This window comes from Camellia sinensis, chromosome 1 (genome assembly GCF_055761805.1).
Source record: "Camellia sinensis isolate YWXY chromosome 1, ASM5576180v1, whole genome shotgun sequence".
Lineage (NCBI taxonomy): Eukaryota > Viridiplantae > Streptophyta > Magnoliopsida > Ericales > Theaceae > Camellia > Camellia sinensis.
In genome coordinates, this window is record NC_138961.1 from 10,873,105 (window position 1) to 10,890,036 (window position 16,932).

The 16,932-nt window shown below is 34.4% G+C and overlaps 1 protein-coding gene and 1 pseudogene across 1 annotated transcript; both read right to left on the reverse strand.

Annotated features, from left to right (window-relative positions):
- Positions 1-207: 207 nt before the first annotated feature.
- On the reverse strand, positions 208-14,963 carry LOC145788690 (uncharacterized). The gene is made up of 2 exons (XM_028247509.2): positions 14,806-14,963; positions 208-2,254 (listed from the first exon to the last, which is right to left on the reverse strand). Exon 2 carries the CDS (start codon positions 2,188-2,190, stop codon positions 364-366), a length of 1,827 nt encoding a protein of 608 aa, XP_028103310.2. The 5' UTR covers positions 2,191-2,254; positions 14,806-14,963; the 3' UTR covers positions 208-363.
- On the reverse strand, positions 13,722-14,795 carry LOC145823230 (putative pentatricopeptide repeat-containing protein At1g12700, mitochondrial; annotated as a pseudogene).
- Positions 14,964-16,932: the final 1,969 nt, after the last annotated feature.

Sequence of the window (16,932 nt, forward strand, 5' to 3'; positions counted from 1 at the left end):
AAGCATGAGTTATTATTAAATATTGTGACCATTATATGCCTTACTTCTTTAAAGTTAATCATAAACATTAACAACTTTTTGCATCAAATAATCTCTACAAGAACCCGTGAGAACTCCTTTAACTAGAAATCCACCATGGGAAAAAAAAAAAAAAAAACCTAACTTTCACAAAACAACATATGTGGAAAAAAAAAAGAAGCATGAAAATTTCAGAGCAAGAAAAACAGACCTTTATATAAAATGCAATATCTAAGCAAGTATGTATGAGTTAAATCAACTTTCAAGTAACAACAATTATCAATAAAGCATATATATATCAATGCAACACCTTGACAATGAAGTAGTTCTAGAAAACCTAGGTGGTTACTTGGACAATGAAGTAGTTCCAAAAAACGCACTAAGCATTTCCTTTGACAAATGATCTAATCCATCATCAGACAACATGTTACCTAGCAAGGTTACAGTGCATGGGTCCACAGAGATAGCTCTATCATCCATTATGTGAAGCAGTTGCAATGCTTTTTGTATTCCATTATTTTGTAGAAATCCTTGAACCAATATATTATATGAGTAAAAATTTGGTGAGCATCCTTCTTCTTCCATTTTCATTAGCAGCTCGCTTGCTTCATCAAGTAGCCTTCCCTTGCAAAGTCCATTGATCATTATATTGTATGTGTGGACATCAGGTTTCAAACCTTTAGCAGAAAGACTCAAGTAGAGTTTTCTTGCATCATCGAGCTTCCCAGCTTTGCACATACCCTGAATTAGGTTACTGTATATCACAATATCAGGAGCTAGTCCAGCCTTTTCAAGCTTTTTAAACAATGCTAATGCCTCATCAAGATGTTGGTTCTTGCATAGGCCATCCAAAAGAACAGAGTAAGTAAACAGATTAGGAATTTGGCCGTGAACTTGCATCTCATTAAAAAGAAAAAGTGCATCTCGAAGTTTTCTTGCTTGGCACAAGCCACCAATAAGAGTGGTATAGGTAACAGTATCTGGAAGCAATCTTTTTCTAGACATTTCCTTAAAGAGACTCATGGCTTCATCTATGTTTTTGATCTTACAGTAACCATTAATCAAGATGTTATAAGTGATAACATCAGGAGCGCAACCCCTACTGACCATAACATCATACATTTTCCTTGCATCATCTGCTTGGCCACAAAGACAGTACCCATCCATTACAGAATTGTAAGTGGCAACACCAGGCACCACACCTCTTTGGATCATCAATTCAACCACAACTTGTGCTTCTTTGGCCTTTCCTTCTTTACAAAGTGCATCAACTAAAATGTTAAAAGTTTTAACATTTGGCCAGATTTTCTTACCAACCATTTCATTCAACAATCTTGTAGCTTCTTCCCATTCACCTAAACTAGATACACCTTGAATTAATGACGTGTAAGTGACGACATCTGGTGAAATACCTTTACCTATCATTTCCAAAAAGAGCTTGAAAGCCTCGGTTACTAGTCTGTCCTTGCAAAGGCTATCGATGATCATGCTGTATTGCACTAGTCCAGGCTCAAAACCTCCTATTTTTTCCATCTTTCTGAGCAAAAGAATAGCAGCACTAGTGTTTCCAATTTTGCATAGTCCATTCATTACAATGCCAAATGTAATGACATTGGGTTGGAACCCTTTCTCCACAATTTCATCAAAAAACTTAACTGCCGAAATGATCTTAGCATTTACACAAAGCCCGTTGATCAGGGTATTGAAGGTTGTGATGTTTGGTTCATAACCAAGTTTCAATAGATTCCCCAAAATAGAAAAACCCAAATCAACTCGATTCAACTTACAGAAACAATTAATCACAACGTTAAGTGTAAACTTATCAGGCTTGACGAACCCAGATTCTAACAAATTCATTTTCCTAAACAGAGAAATCACGGTGAAGTAATGCTTAGTTCTTGCAATTGAAGTTAAAAGTTGATTAAATTGAACAATTGAGGGCAAAGGTCGCATTCGAAGCATGTGATCAAATTGAGCTAGGGCATCATCATCATCGTCAACATTAGCAAACCCAAGTTGAAATTGGTCTTCCGCAGAAGCAGTGATATGAATATGAGAAGAGCGATTCAGTAAGATTGCAAGAAAACAAGGAAATTGAGAGAAAATACCCTTGTGAAGACGATCACAAACACCATTTTTGAAAACCACAGCAGCATCGGCACTTCTCGCCATCATCGTCATCTCTCTCTCTCTAACAAATTTCTCCACAAAACTCAGACGACGGGTTTCGTTTTTTCTGTTTTACCAAGCCAAAAAAAGGGCAAATTAAAAATTAAAAATTAAAAATTATCCTGAGGATTATATTTGCATAATAAATAAGGGAGTAATTTATTATACAAATATAAATCTAAAAGATAATTTGTTATGTAAATATAAATCTTAGGTGGCAAAATGTAATTTCTCAAATTTTAAGAAAAATTTATATTTTAGTCAAAACTCAAGGAGTGTTGGTAATTTGTCCCCCCAAAAAAAAATGAAGTGTTACAACGCGCACACAGGCCTTTCATATCAGTTTTAATTTTGCAATTTTTCTTTGCGGGCGCTTGCCTTTAGTCTTTAATCGAATTGGACGATACTGATCAACTTGTGAGGGTTCATCATGGATCTTGTTTTGATAATATGAACCGTTCAATGTGTAGAACTCGTCAAGTATTATATGTTTATAAAAAAATCGCGTTGATCGGATATCGATAACTATGTGATCAAATCAGTTTTGTAAAAAAAAAATAGACGACAAAAAATTGATAAGATGAGATAGCTATCGATATCCGATCAACGTGATTTTTTTACAGGTATATAGTACTCGACAAGTTCTACCCATTGAACGGTCCGTATTATCAAAATGGAACCCGTGATAGGCCACCCACGGACCGAACAACACCGTCCAGTTCGATTAAGAACTGGAGGCAAGTTACTCCCTTCTTGCTCTATGTTTCTTGAAAGGGTTTGGACTGTCGGCCTGTTAGTTGGACTGGACAGTTATTCAAGTTGATTCGTAAAATATATTATTTTTTAGAAGATTAAATTAATTGGATAATAGATAACACATTTTAAAATTAATTTTGTATTAATTATTTATTTTTTTATCGTCTATTTTTTTTATACAAAATTAATTCGAACACGTAATTGTTGTTATTCAATCGATTTAATTTTTTACAAGAATAATTTATTTAACGAATCTTAAAATATGAACGGTTCAAATTATTAAAATATGACTCAAGAGTGGTCCCACTAGGCTAGACAACACCTGTCTAAGTCAGATAAAAGACTGGAGAGAAACCCGTCCCTTTCTAGGATGTGAATAGTTTTGGAAAAATCTTGTCGAAAACAGTTTGCATAAATAATTTGCCAAATAAATTTTGATTTTTTTTTTAAAAAAGGACAAGATTAACATTAATTTTGATTTGATTGTGTTTTTATTTGGAGATATTACAGTTCAGTTGAGATATTGAAAAATAAGTACAAATATATGGTAAATTTTATAAATATTAATAATTATAATTATAATTTTTTATTTATAAATTTGTACTAAATTTATGGAATTACCACTTAAAGGTAATTTTTCTTTTTATATTTTCAGTTTTTTCTTTTGATATTCTAGAAAACCAATTTCCATTCTGGTGTTTACACTCTCATCAGTTTGATATTGGGCCACTTTATGAATAAAACTCTCCTTTCTTTTGCACCCAAAAAAGGAAAAAAAGAAAAGAAAACCAGTTTCCAAATTAATTTAATGGAATATAAATATTAAACAACTTTGAATAATTTGAAATCTCAACAGTTTCTATTTGAGTTTTCATTTATATCTTCTTCTTTTAATTATTATTATTTTTACTTTCCTTTATCTTAACAATTTTTTACTTAAATTCAAAATTTAAATACAACCTCAAGGAAATGGTAACTAAAAGTTCCAGTGTCCCAACCATTACTTTTTATTTCATATTGTTACCACGCATAACTAATGTTAGCTCAATGTTTACGCCATGAAGGTAGTCTTCTAAGGCTTAATTTTTTTAAAAAGTTCCATACTTTTTGGTCTAGAAATGCAATCAAAAAAATTATTATATTTATATTAATTGTTCGGAAGAAAAAAAAAATTACGTGTATAAAATAAAATAGAGTGATTATAAAATATTTAACAAAGTAGAAACATGGCCTAATGGTTAAAAAAAGTCAATTTTCTGTTCATAACTGGTTTGGTGGTTCATCTAAATCAGACAATGTGTCAACTGATTGTACTAACTAGTCTGCTCTAGCTTTGAAAACATTGGTATCAACAATCTTGCTACTTACTTTATGCTTCCAACCTGAGCTCCAATTGAGCATCCTAAAGGAGCTCTATCAAGCTCATTGGTTGAGTCATCTCTAAAACTTTCAATCATTGACAAAATCACAAAGACAATTACAAAATGAAACAACCTAACTTGTTATTGAGGAAACTGAGCTTCTCTTCGGTTGATATTTCTGACCAACTGAGAAAAACTAATTAAAAGAAAATTGAGCGTCTCTTCGATTGATATTTCTGACCAACTGAGAAAAACTAATTTAAAGAATTGCTTTCCAAGGAATTGGGAACCCCATAGCATACAACAATATGATGTAGTTAGCAGAATTTGGGTTGCCGAGGACAAAAATTTCAAAACAATACAAAGATTCAACTACTAAGTTCAATAGAACAAGACATAACGTTAAAACCGGAAATTCCAAGCACACACTACTGGAAAATACACCTTTGATGACAAAAAATGACGATAAAAATAATTTAGTCGCAAAAGTTACACATTCTAGTTACAAAAAATAATTTGGTCGGCAAATGTACACACTTTAGCTACTAAAAAATATTTGGTTGGCAAATGTACAATCTTTAGCTACTAAAAATAATTTAGTCGGAATTTATTTTACTTTTGACAACTAACTGAGTTTCAGTCATTGAAAACAGAGTTTTGGGTGACTAATAAAAATTTGACCCTAAATGTATAATCTTTAGTTACAAAAAAATAATTTTGTCGGTATTTATTTTAGTTTTGGCAACTAATTGAGTTTTAGTTGTTGAAAATAGAGTTTTGGGCGACCCCAAAAAAAAAAAAAAAAAAAAAAATTTGGTCCCTAAATATACAATCTTTAGCTACCATAAATAACTTAGTCAGTTATTTAACTTTTAGCTACTAAATTTTAGTAGGCAATTGTAATTGGGAAATGCTAGGTGTCATGAAGAATTTTCATGAAAACTGTCATGAAAACCATCTGCACCGTTAGATCAGGTATGTGTCTCATGATCCAACGGTGCAGACAGTTTTCATGACAATTTTCATAAAACGTAGCAGGACCCATTGTAATTAGCCTACAAGGTGTTCTATATCTCCATCATCCATGGCCGATATTGATGATTAGAAAAGGAGAAGTTGAAGGATAGACCTAGATCTATTAATGTCTCTTCAACCATGCATTCGGATCCATGAACTCAATACAAACTTGAGAGATATTAGAGCTGAAGACAAAAAAGAGAGGCGGCAAATTCGCATTTGGCATCATATCTTTTATATCAAAGCATGAGTTGTTTATGACCATTATATCCCTTACTTTTTTAAAGTTAATAATCATAAGCATATAACAACTTTATGTCATCAAATAATCTCTACAAGAACACGAGAGAAGTATTTCAACTAGAAATCCTCCATGAAAAAAAAAAAAAAAACAAACAAACAAACAAACTGTAAGATACAGATAATGTAGCGGGTAAAATGATTCAAACCATACATTGTGTAAAGAATCCGAAACGAAGAACCTTGTGGGTAAATCACGTGCTTGACAACCACGAACTATAAACTTCCAACAATGGAGTGATACCATAGTATGAGTATCATCCACTCTAGTCACAGCGCAAAGGCCTGATTGTTTTTCATGTGGGAGAGAGTTAGAGAGAGAGAGTATGGAAAAAATGTTACGGGTAAAAAAACATAACATATCTGATATTTATTAAATAGATCATATATATAATCTCACATCCTTATCTCCTATTAGGATAAGATAGATTGGATGCAGATAGTTGGTTATCCTAACAGGATAAATAGAAAATTCAACTTACATGAATAATTTGAATGGGCCATGGGTCACATGGGCCCCCAAATCCGGGTCCAATACCCCGGCCCAATTTCCAACATCTCCCACTCGCACATGAGTTGGCATGACACTGCCACATCTCTATCTCAATCTCCCCAAATATTTAACAATCTCATACTAGCCAATAAACCGTGCGACCGCTGAGAAACACCTGCATGTGGGAGCTCTATACTAGAACTCAAAAATGAGCCAGCATAGAGACATCAACCCAAAAATAAAATATACCCCAAACCCATCTAATCACACTGGTTCAAAAAATATCTTTAATCCCTCAAAAGTGCATGTTTGACCCTCTCAATTCTTGCAATATATTCACACTTAATCCGCCTCTCATACAGAGCGATGTGAATTGCCGGCAGTGAATATACAACAGTGGTATAATACTAGATGATCTTTCCTTTGCCCTCATACTATTTAGTTTAGAATTGGCCGCTTTCCCAGTGATGTCCTTTAAGGCCAAATCATACATGACCGCATGCAACATATCAAAGTAGCAAAACATCAACCCTTTACCTTATGACATAGTCAAAAGTCACAAAAGGATATATAAATAAAAGTCATATCAATAATGACATGTAAGACTCACACAGTGAGGAAACGAGGATCCATTCTCTCACCCCATTACTCAATCACCAAGCACATGTAGTATGAATACATGCTACGGTAGAGTAACTCTTCCAAAGAGTGACGTCATACTCAATACATTGTACAAATCTTAGTCTAGTCGTTTTTTAGCGCCTAACCCAAATTCTCTATTTGCTTGTCTTCCAGGCTCCAAATGAGATCTCGCATTTGGCTAATCATAACAGGCACAACATGGAAAGTGGGTACTCACATCCATGTTTGGTCCTTAACACGAACTCATCTTGGTTGTAACCAAGGCGACATACATAGTGGATAATTTAAGCCTTTCTTGGCTCTAAATAAAAATAAACCAGTAGTCTCATCCTTACTCACTCCCAAGTGCCAAGGGCGATTGCTCATGTGAGTGAGCCAATCTTGCCTGCTGACATCATCATCTGCTAATCATTATGACACAAACCATAATAGTGTCAACATCCCATCATCTTGCAACAAATAAGTGATCGATTTTAAAAAACACGACCACAGTCTGTGCAATTCTAGATTCCAAGCATAAGCCTTATCAGCACCTCTTGCAATAAGCATATACAAAGGAATCCACAATGTGCGCCTCACATGAAGTGGTTTAAGATCACTACTTCTGGCGCAATTACCTATCTAAAGATATTTGGTGACCAATCTGCGTTCTTTCAAGATGCGCCCAACTAGCGCATTGAATTTTACAATGGGCAAATTTATATACTACTAGTAAAGCATTCTATCTACAGTCTAATGAGCAAGGTTAATGTCTAAACTACTCAGTTGACCATTTACCAAAGATAACACTCATTATGCCAAATACGCCCACATAGCATACTTCAGGCTCCCATAACAAAAAAAGATCAAGGAATATAGGTCATCTGTTTCTCTCAAAGACAATTTGAGGATTCACTCAATAGCTAAGGCTCTGGCTTTTACCGATAGGTAAGTCAATGGGTTTGCAATTTTGCATCTAGAATCATTCTAGGATGTTTCTTATGTAAGTCATCAAAGACAAACTGGGAATTCTCTCAAAACAATCCTTAAGGATCGTACATCCGAGTATATAAATTGCATCACTCATGTCTATCATCTCTAAAACAGAGGACTACCCTAGGTGACGACAACCTTATAAATTCCTGGCTCATAATGACTAAGTAAGGAAAAACTTCTTTTGGACCATTGATCATGCCTCAGTGGTCTTCATCATAGTTTTAAATCGCGGTATCGGGTAATGTAACGATATCGGTCGCGGAGTATCGGTATCGGTAGTATCGACCGGTACGTATCTGGAATCGGGTGTCGAGGCCGTGAAATTTTAAAAATCATTAACAATCCCTCTAAAACTCAATTTTATGCATTTTTTTGACTCTTTCAAACTTAATTTACCACATTTTTATCAAAATTTTGATATGTAGGAACACTTTTAGACTTGATTTGATTTCAATATTTATTTTTCTTGTCTTTTTTTCCTTTGTTCAACTGAAAAAAATATATATATATATATATATATTAATATAAACAGAGGTATAGGTGTATAAACAAATAAATAAAAATAAATAAAACTAAACAATGGCTTAAAAAGGTACAGAACAGTGGCTCAAAAAGAACCTATCCTCTCTCTCTCTCTCTCTCTCTCTCTCTCCCCCTCCCTCTCTCTCTATCTCTAAAAAATGCAGAACGGTGGCTTACAAAGGCAATTACGAAACAGAAAAAAAAAAAATTTTGAAATGTGAAACATAAACAGAGCATAGAAAGAAGCTTGCAAGTTGCATAAGTTCTGTGGTTGCCCACTTTTGTTAAAGCTCCACCCAAGAATATAGTGGTTGGTTACTAGTAAATAGTCCAGTAGAAGAAGAGAAACCATCATACAAAGAATCCAAAAGAATTGAAGAAATATTGATGTGTGTTGACAAGAGAGGTTGGTCTAGTTTTGGACTTTGAATAGGAGCCAACAACTCAAGGCGAACAACAGTACAACAACAACAAATAGAAACAGAAACAACAAAACAAAAACAGGGCATAAAACAGAGCACAATTTCATCTATACCGACGATGGCAAATCTGTATCGGAACTGTATTGCTCCATGTATCGGATTCAAGCCGATATGCATCGGGAATCGGACGATACGGCTGTGAATTTCATTCCCACCGGTATACCGATCCATATCCGAATCGGCGGTCTAATTTTTCGGTACAAATCGGCTGGTTCGGTACGTACCGGCCGATATTTAGAACTATGGTCTTCTTCAATCATCGTTGGCCTATCATGGCCCTACGAAATCTAAGAACCAATATTTGGATAACTGTTTTAGGCTGTAAAAGATTTATTAGAACTAGCAACCTTTTTGCGCTCCTAACTTTTCACTATAAAAGCAGAAGGTAAATCTCTACGGATCTATTTATCCAATTCTCCAACAAGAAGTTGGGTCACAACGTCCACAAATCAATGTTCCGAACTTATGTCAATCATAGCCTAAGTTGAAATAACCTCATTCCCTAGGAGGAAGTCTTCTCATGGTCTACGTCTTCCTCAATGGTGCGACTTTTCGGTATCTAGCGAGCCTTATGCCTCAACAATGACTATCCAAATTGCGCATAACTTTAGAACAGCTTTGCGTCATAATGGAAAGTCAACCAAATTATAGAAATGGTTAATTCTCAAAGACTTTGTCTTAAACTGCGCAACATTGATCTACTTTCGAAAAATAGGAGACTAGAGCCTTTGGCATTATCCTAGGTTCTTTATCATCTTACGGAGTAATCATGAATGTTTCCCTCTCAATCACCCAGTGATGATGTGAAAAATTTTCACATTCGCTAACAAAGAATGTAGAGTATTCTGCTCTAATGGAGTAATACACTAGTAGGCACATCACTCCCACTGTCCCTCGGATATTGAAAATTTCTTTCCATTCTTAACTAGGCTACATAAAGCGTTATACTTAGAATTCTCTATCTTATAGCGCTCCAAAACTCTATTCACGTCACCTTTACTAAGAAAACTTTATGTGACTTAGTTACACTACCACAAAGCTGCTTACCTATATACACATAATCCAGAGGGTTTACATGACAGCATACAATAATGCGCCACATGACCCTAAGTGTTTACAAGACAGCATACAATAATGCGCCATAGAACCCTAGGTCTTAACTTCGCAACCTTATGAGAAGTAAAATAAAGATAAGCTGCTTAACGGTTACAGATCGCCCATAGATGGCTCTCCGTTAACCCATTACTCAAATGGAGTGTAAAATCTGATATGAAGGGCACTTAGTTAAGGATATAGGCAACAAACTATAGTGCAATTCCCAATTAAGAAACATTTTGTGCCATCATCCACCTAACATTAACAATACTGAATTACTTATCTCTACTACACCATTGTGTTGCTAAGTACTAGGAATAATCAATTTTTTAAGCATTCATTTCTCTTAATAGAACTTTCTAAAATAACTCAAATAGATACTCGCCACCTTGGTCAAAACTAAAAGAACGAAAGCTGTTATCTAATTGATCTCAACCTCATATGTGTAATGTCAAAAATCATCTCAAAACTTTTGACTTATGGGAGATCAGATAGTCTTGACTTAGATGCGTATCATAATTTATAAATGTGTCAAGATTAAGGCTAGCTATCATACCCTTATACATATCCAGTCATAAATATCATAGTGGACTAAATTGGCCAATATAAATGCCCTTCTGTGGCTTTCTTACTTACTTGTGCGCAATCATTGCGAACAAAGTTACACATTCACATGAGAGCAGGATGTCACAAGTGGGTGGGCTTGAGAGGGCCTACTCAAACCATCCATGTCATTTTCTCATTAATGGGATTAAGTATAATAAGCCACCGGTTCATGACCAATGTCATAAACTAATTCCAATCATCCTAATGTGTGAGTTCTTGAAGACAAGTTTTAAAGGTTTAGGCCCAGCTAGGTAATGACTTACGACTAATTCATGTTCACTAGATCATAAAAGGATGTCATGGAGATATCAAGTGCGCCTAAGTCACAAATTTAACTAGTAAGTGCTAATCCCCTGCACCTTCAAGTCAATTTTATTCTCCATACACTTTACTGCATCTAGTTAAAAGATGATGATACTCCTCTTGCCATCTCTGTTTCTTGCTTCATAGTTACTTGCAATTAATTCTACTATCCACAAGAAGGATAGAATGAGTTATCAATCTATGACATCTCCCGAAGTAACTTAAGTGTGAATTAGGCTAAAGTGTCTAATTCAACACAATGCTCTCATGAGCCATGCGTCAAATTCCTAGAGTCATAACAACCTTGTCGGCCTTGATCTTTTCATTATTATGCTGCAACGTTTGTGCTTAGTTGTAAACGTTATTCAAAAGCATTAGCCTAGCTAAGGAATCATACAAAGAAGCACCTCCTCATGTCTCACACTCAAGTGTGGAGACAGTAAGTGTCTAGACTTAGACAAGTTGGCAATGCTAATAGATTTTGCAGCCACTTGGCGCTAATCTTTTCACTTAGTGTTAATAGATTTTTGCTGTTACTAAGCGCTAATCTTTTAACTTCAAGTGATACTTTAATGCACACTATTATAGTGTGTGAAATTTTGCTCCATCCACTCCCAACAGTTGGGTAGAGAGCAAAACACTGCTCATACTGGCTACTCATCATACACTTAATGACTAATTCATTTAAGCTCGCATTTCTTGGATGACATGACTCTTGAATGTTACTTCATCCAATGATGCAACATTATTACAAGTTAAATTACAAAGTCAATCTGCATAGCTCAATAGTCAAGATCTTATACAGATCTATTGAGGGCTTACTAATTTCACAACTCCAAAACTTACCAATCAAAACTACGTAGCATGCAGCTAACCATAGCACACACATCAGTTTTTATTGTGCCAAACAAGGCAACCTAAACCACGACGACTTTGAGTCATGTTTCCTTACTTTGGCTTAATTAAGATCTGACCTAAAGTCTCCAAGACTTTTTGCTCATCTAAAGAATATGATTGCATTATTCACATTTGAACATCTCTACTAAGTCTAAGTCAACCAAATTAACTTCCATAAGCTAAGTCAATTTAGAGAGAAATTAGCATTGGGATTAATTTGATTAGCATAATATAATTTTGCCCCAAAAATCTAAATTAAATAGTGACAATCTTACACAAGTCTCAAGATCGAAAATCCGCTATGCTCGTATCATCTCTTGCGCCACAGGTGACAATTATCCAAATTTAATTTAATTCATGCGCAAAATATTAGTTTTCGGGATGTAAATCTACAAAGATATCTCTCAACCGAACAACCTCCCGCTGACTATGGCATGTCTAAAGCATGATAAAATATTCTAATTCCATACAATAGCATCTTAATGTAGATTCACAATCAACTCATACTATGTTACATTTAATAATAGAATTTAAATAAATAGAAAAAATTAATCATGCTATTCTAATCACAACATATTAGAAACTCTAGGAAAAAATTAACAATATACAATGTTTAATATTCAGATTATGCCATAACAGAAAATACATCACTTATGAAATTTTTTGGTATTTTAAATAATTAATAAATACACATAAAATCATAAATAAATATTCTAGAATTTGGGAAAAAACAAAAATATACCAGTAAATAGTACACCATTACAGTAGTCTACTATAAAAATTTTAGCCTCAAAAGCTTAGTCATGCAACCCCAGAAGCATTTTAAAGCAAAAATAATGAATTATTATTTCAGGAAAATTATTTTTTATTTTTATAAAATTTTGAAAATTTTACAGTAGATAAAAAGTTTAATTCTAAGTCCAACATTACCAATGACGCTCAAGACAAAGTTATAACGAATTATTTAAGACCATTTAACGCGATTCAGGATTTAAAGGAAAAACAAACAGTGCCTTAACATCCAACTGCCAAGCATGCCAAGCCGGCGCGGAAAAATGGCGCGGCTCGGCTCGGCACAGCGCACAATGCGCACGTGGCAGCGCACATGGCACGGCTCAAAGCAGCGCGGCTCAGCGCGCGTGTAGGAATGGCGCAAGTCGAGCGCGTAGGAAGCGCACCTAGAGCATGCGGCTGACGGTGACGCGTGTCGCATGCGTGATGGTGCATGGAAACGCGTGGGAAGCGCACCTGGCGCATGAAAGTGCGTGGCCCGCCACTGATGGCGTCATTTGGCAGGTGAAACTCACGCGCCGTCTTCCGAGGTGTTTTCTAGTCCAATTTTGGTACTGCCGAACTCCATTTTCCAAAATAAAAATATTTGTGGACTCAAAAATGGCATTTAACAAACACAAATAATGGAGTGTAGCACACTCTCTCTCTAATGAGAGTAGAAGTGTAGAAACTTTGTACTTCATCTTCTTCCTTAAGCCACCAAAAACACAAAACGAACTCAAATTAGGGTTTGCTTTTTCTCATCAACCATAAGTTGGAATCTGACCCATAATATACCATTTCGAAGGTATCAAAACAAGGATTCCAAATATATAATTTTCATAATATAAAAACAAAGCATGTAAAACCAGAATGCAGTCAAAGTTACGAAAAATTAAATATGAATCTCTGTTTTTCTCAAAATTCGACCTTTGGATTTTCATGAAACTTTGCAGATATATTCTACATGAAATATACTACAACATACGTAAATTTCAAGTTGATCAGAGAACGTTCGAAAAAATATTAATTTTTCATGCATATATCATGTGTATATGTATATATAATTATATACATATTTTAATGTACAAAAAACAAGCACGAAAATGCCCATTTATGGCTCTAATACCTATGTAAGATACAGATAATGCAGCGGGTAAAATGATTCAAACCATACCTTGTGTAAAAGAATCCGAAACGAAGAACCTTGTGGGTAAATCACGTGCTTGACAACCACGAACTATAAACTTCCAACAATGGAGTGATACCACAGTATGACAATCACCCACTCTAGTCACAGTGCAAAGGCTTGATCGCTTTTCATGTGGGAGAGAGTTAGAGAGAGAGTATGGGAAAAAATGTTATGGGTAAAAAAAACATAACGTATCTGATATCTATTAAATAGATCAGATAATAATCTCACATCCCTATCTCCTAATAGGATAAGATAGATTGGATGGAGATAGTTGGTTATCCTAACAGAATAAATAGAAAATTCAAATTACATGAGTAATTTGAATGGGCCATGGGTCATGCCACATGGGCGCCCAAATCCGGGTCCAATATCCAGCCCAATTTCCAACACAAACAAACAAACTTTCACAAACTACAAGTGGAAGAAAAAAAGAAGCATGAAAATTTCAGAGCAACAAAAACAGACCTTTATATAAAATATCATATCAAAGCAAGTATGTTCTTCCCACTCACCTAAACTAGATACACCTTGAATTAACAACGTGCAAGTGACGACATTTCTGAAAAGAACTTCAAAGCCTCGGTTACTAGTCTGTCCTTGCAAAGGCTACCGATGACCATGCTATATTCCACTAGTCCAGGCTCACAATCTCCTTTTTCTTCCATCTTTCTAAGCAAAAGAATAGCAGCACTAGTGTTTCCAATTTTCCATAGTCCATTCATTATAGTGCCGTAAGTAATGAAATTGGGTTGGAACCCTTTCTCCACAACTTCGTCGAAAAACTTAACATGTTACCATTAAGACAAAACCCTTTGATGAGGGTATTGAAGGTTCTGGTGTCTAGTTCATAACCAAGTTTAAATATTTTCCCAAAAACAGAAAAACCCAAATCAATTCGATTCAAGTTACAGAAACAATTAATAACGATGTTAAGTCTACAAACATCATAGAAATCCAATTTTGTAAACAGAGAAATTGCAGTGGAATAATGCTTTGATCTTGTAATTGAAGTTAACAGGTGGTTGAATTGAAGAATTGAGGGCAAAGGTCGCATTCGAAGCATGTGATCGAACTGAGTTAGGGCATCATCATCGTCAATGTTAGCAAACCCGTATTGGAATTTGAAATTCTACTTGGAAGACAAATTAAAGTGGGTTTGGGAATGAAATAAAGCTAAAACACAAGGGAATGAAGTGAGAATACCTTTTTGAAGATCACAAACACCATCTCTCAAAACCATACTAGCTTTTGGGATTTTCTGCATCATTATCGTCAGCTTCTCTCTCCAAAACTCTCATCCTCTCTCACACTCGTCTATGCACACCAGATAAAGCACCAAAAAAATAAAAAACAAGTACATGCGCACTAGATGCATTTGTATATGTTTTTATTTTTATTTTTATACTCTTAATAGAGCCAAAATATTCCATAATTTTTTTTTTTTATATAAAAAGCCAAAATGTAATTCACAGATGGTTATTACTTAAAATGTTATCCACATTTCGCATTGAAGTTAGAGTGCTTATTTTCAATATATGTATCTTGTATAATATTGTTTGGTTGTGTATTGTATTCGATTTATTAGATAATGAAAAATAAAGAAGGCAATCATTCAACAGATACCATTAAATAAAATATAACAAGTACATAACAAAAGAATTTATTAGTAATAGATTAAGCTAGAAACATTTCTATTTATGCACATACTCCATATTATGTGCCTACTCTCTATTTTCTTTTTCTTTTTCTTTTTTTTTTCAAATTTTTATTCAAATCTATGATCCAAACACAATATATAAGGAAATTATGAAAAATGTATTACAAATCATTCTATGGACAAATTAAGAAATGATTGTTCCATTGTATTTTATTTTATTATAATGAACCAAATACTACACAAGTGATTATCACACATATCTATTGAAGAGCAAGATGATGTACTTTCAAATCATTATACAAAATAAAGAAAAAATAGAAACATAAATCTTACATTAGGTTGTTCTTTGAATCCAATCCATTAATGGTATTCTTTTTTTCTTTGTTGATCAAATAAGAAAAGTAAAATCAAATTTAACTTGGAGTGCATTCATACTAATTTGATCAACTCTTTTTGATAGTTTTGCATCACAAATTAAAATCGCACGGGGAGGGGGGGAATTGAGCCTAATCCCAAGGGTAAATTTTAATTTAACCCTAAATATATAATTCAAACAACATTTTAGAGAGCCTGCTAGCAATGGCCAACATGTATATACAGCTTTGATAAAATGAATGTCTAATAAAGAACAAACATAAACTTATATACGACATGAAAGAACCATCTATGCACACAAATGTTTCCATTTCTTAAAGATGAAGATGCTTTCTAACTCTCACAGGAAATGGGGATAATAAGAGACGAGCATTGGATCAGGAACGATAAGGGGCAACTTGTCGATGTACATTATTAGTCTCTTCAAATTCTCCTTTGCAATTGAAGACAAGTCCATGACATCACAGTCGCCAGGGACGGAATAAGGAGAAGACTATGGGGGGCCATGGCTTCCCTGTTTCTATGAAAAATATGGTTTGTCATAGCATTTTAAAAATATATCTCATTTTATACATAAAATGGCCCTAGTATAAAAAATACCTATCTCATTTTTCTCCTATCTTGCAGTCTCTTTTTATTTTGCATCAAAAAAATTTCATCCTATTAGAAATTACTTCTATGGTATTTGAATTTTTTGTGTATATACATAATTTATATATCGTATTATACATACATGCGTGCATATGTATATGGTGAAATTTTTTTATTTGTCTTTTGACTCCTTCGGTGATGAAATCATGATTCTGTTCCTGACAGTCGCTGGTGTAGACCCAGAGGTCACCAGAGTCTACTCTTATGAGACTGTCCGATATAAAGGACATGACTGAGACCGAGTACACTTGAAACAACAATTCAACTCTACATTAGTAGCCTCTAAAATTTTAAAGCAACGAAATCCAGTTCTAAACATCCATGAAACTCAAAACAGACAAAAAGATGCCCACCAATTTGTAGTTGTGGGATATGCAGAGCATGTAATCAAATATTGAAGTATTGTGGAAGCGAAATGCAATCATAAAATCAAGTTAGAAAACCCTTGTGCAACGCGCGCATACACACACTAATATGTATATACACATTTTATAATATCAATAATTCATATATCCACCAAGCATCATATATTTCCCCTATCACCAAGCAATTATCTTTAAATGACAATACTATCCAGTATCTTCCATGATCCAAAGAGTATTATTGGTTTTTTTTTATTATTTTTGATGTGGATATGATATGCATGT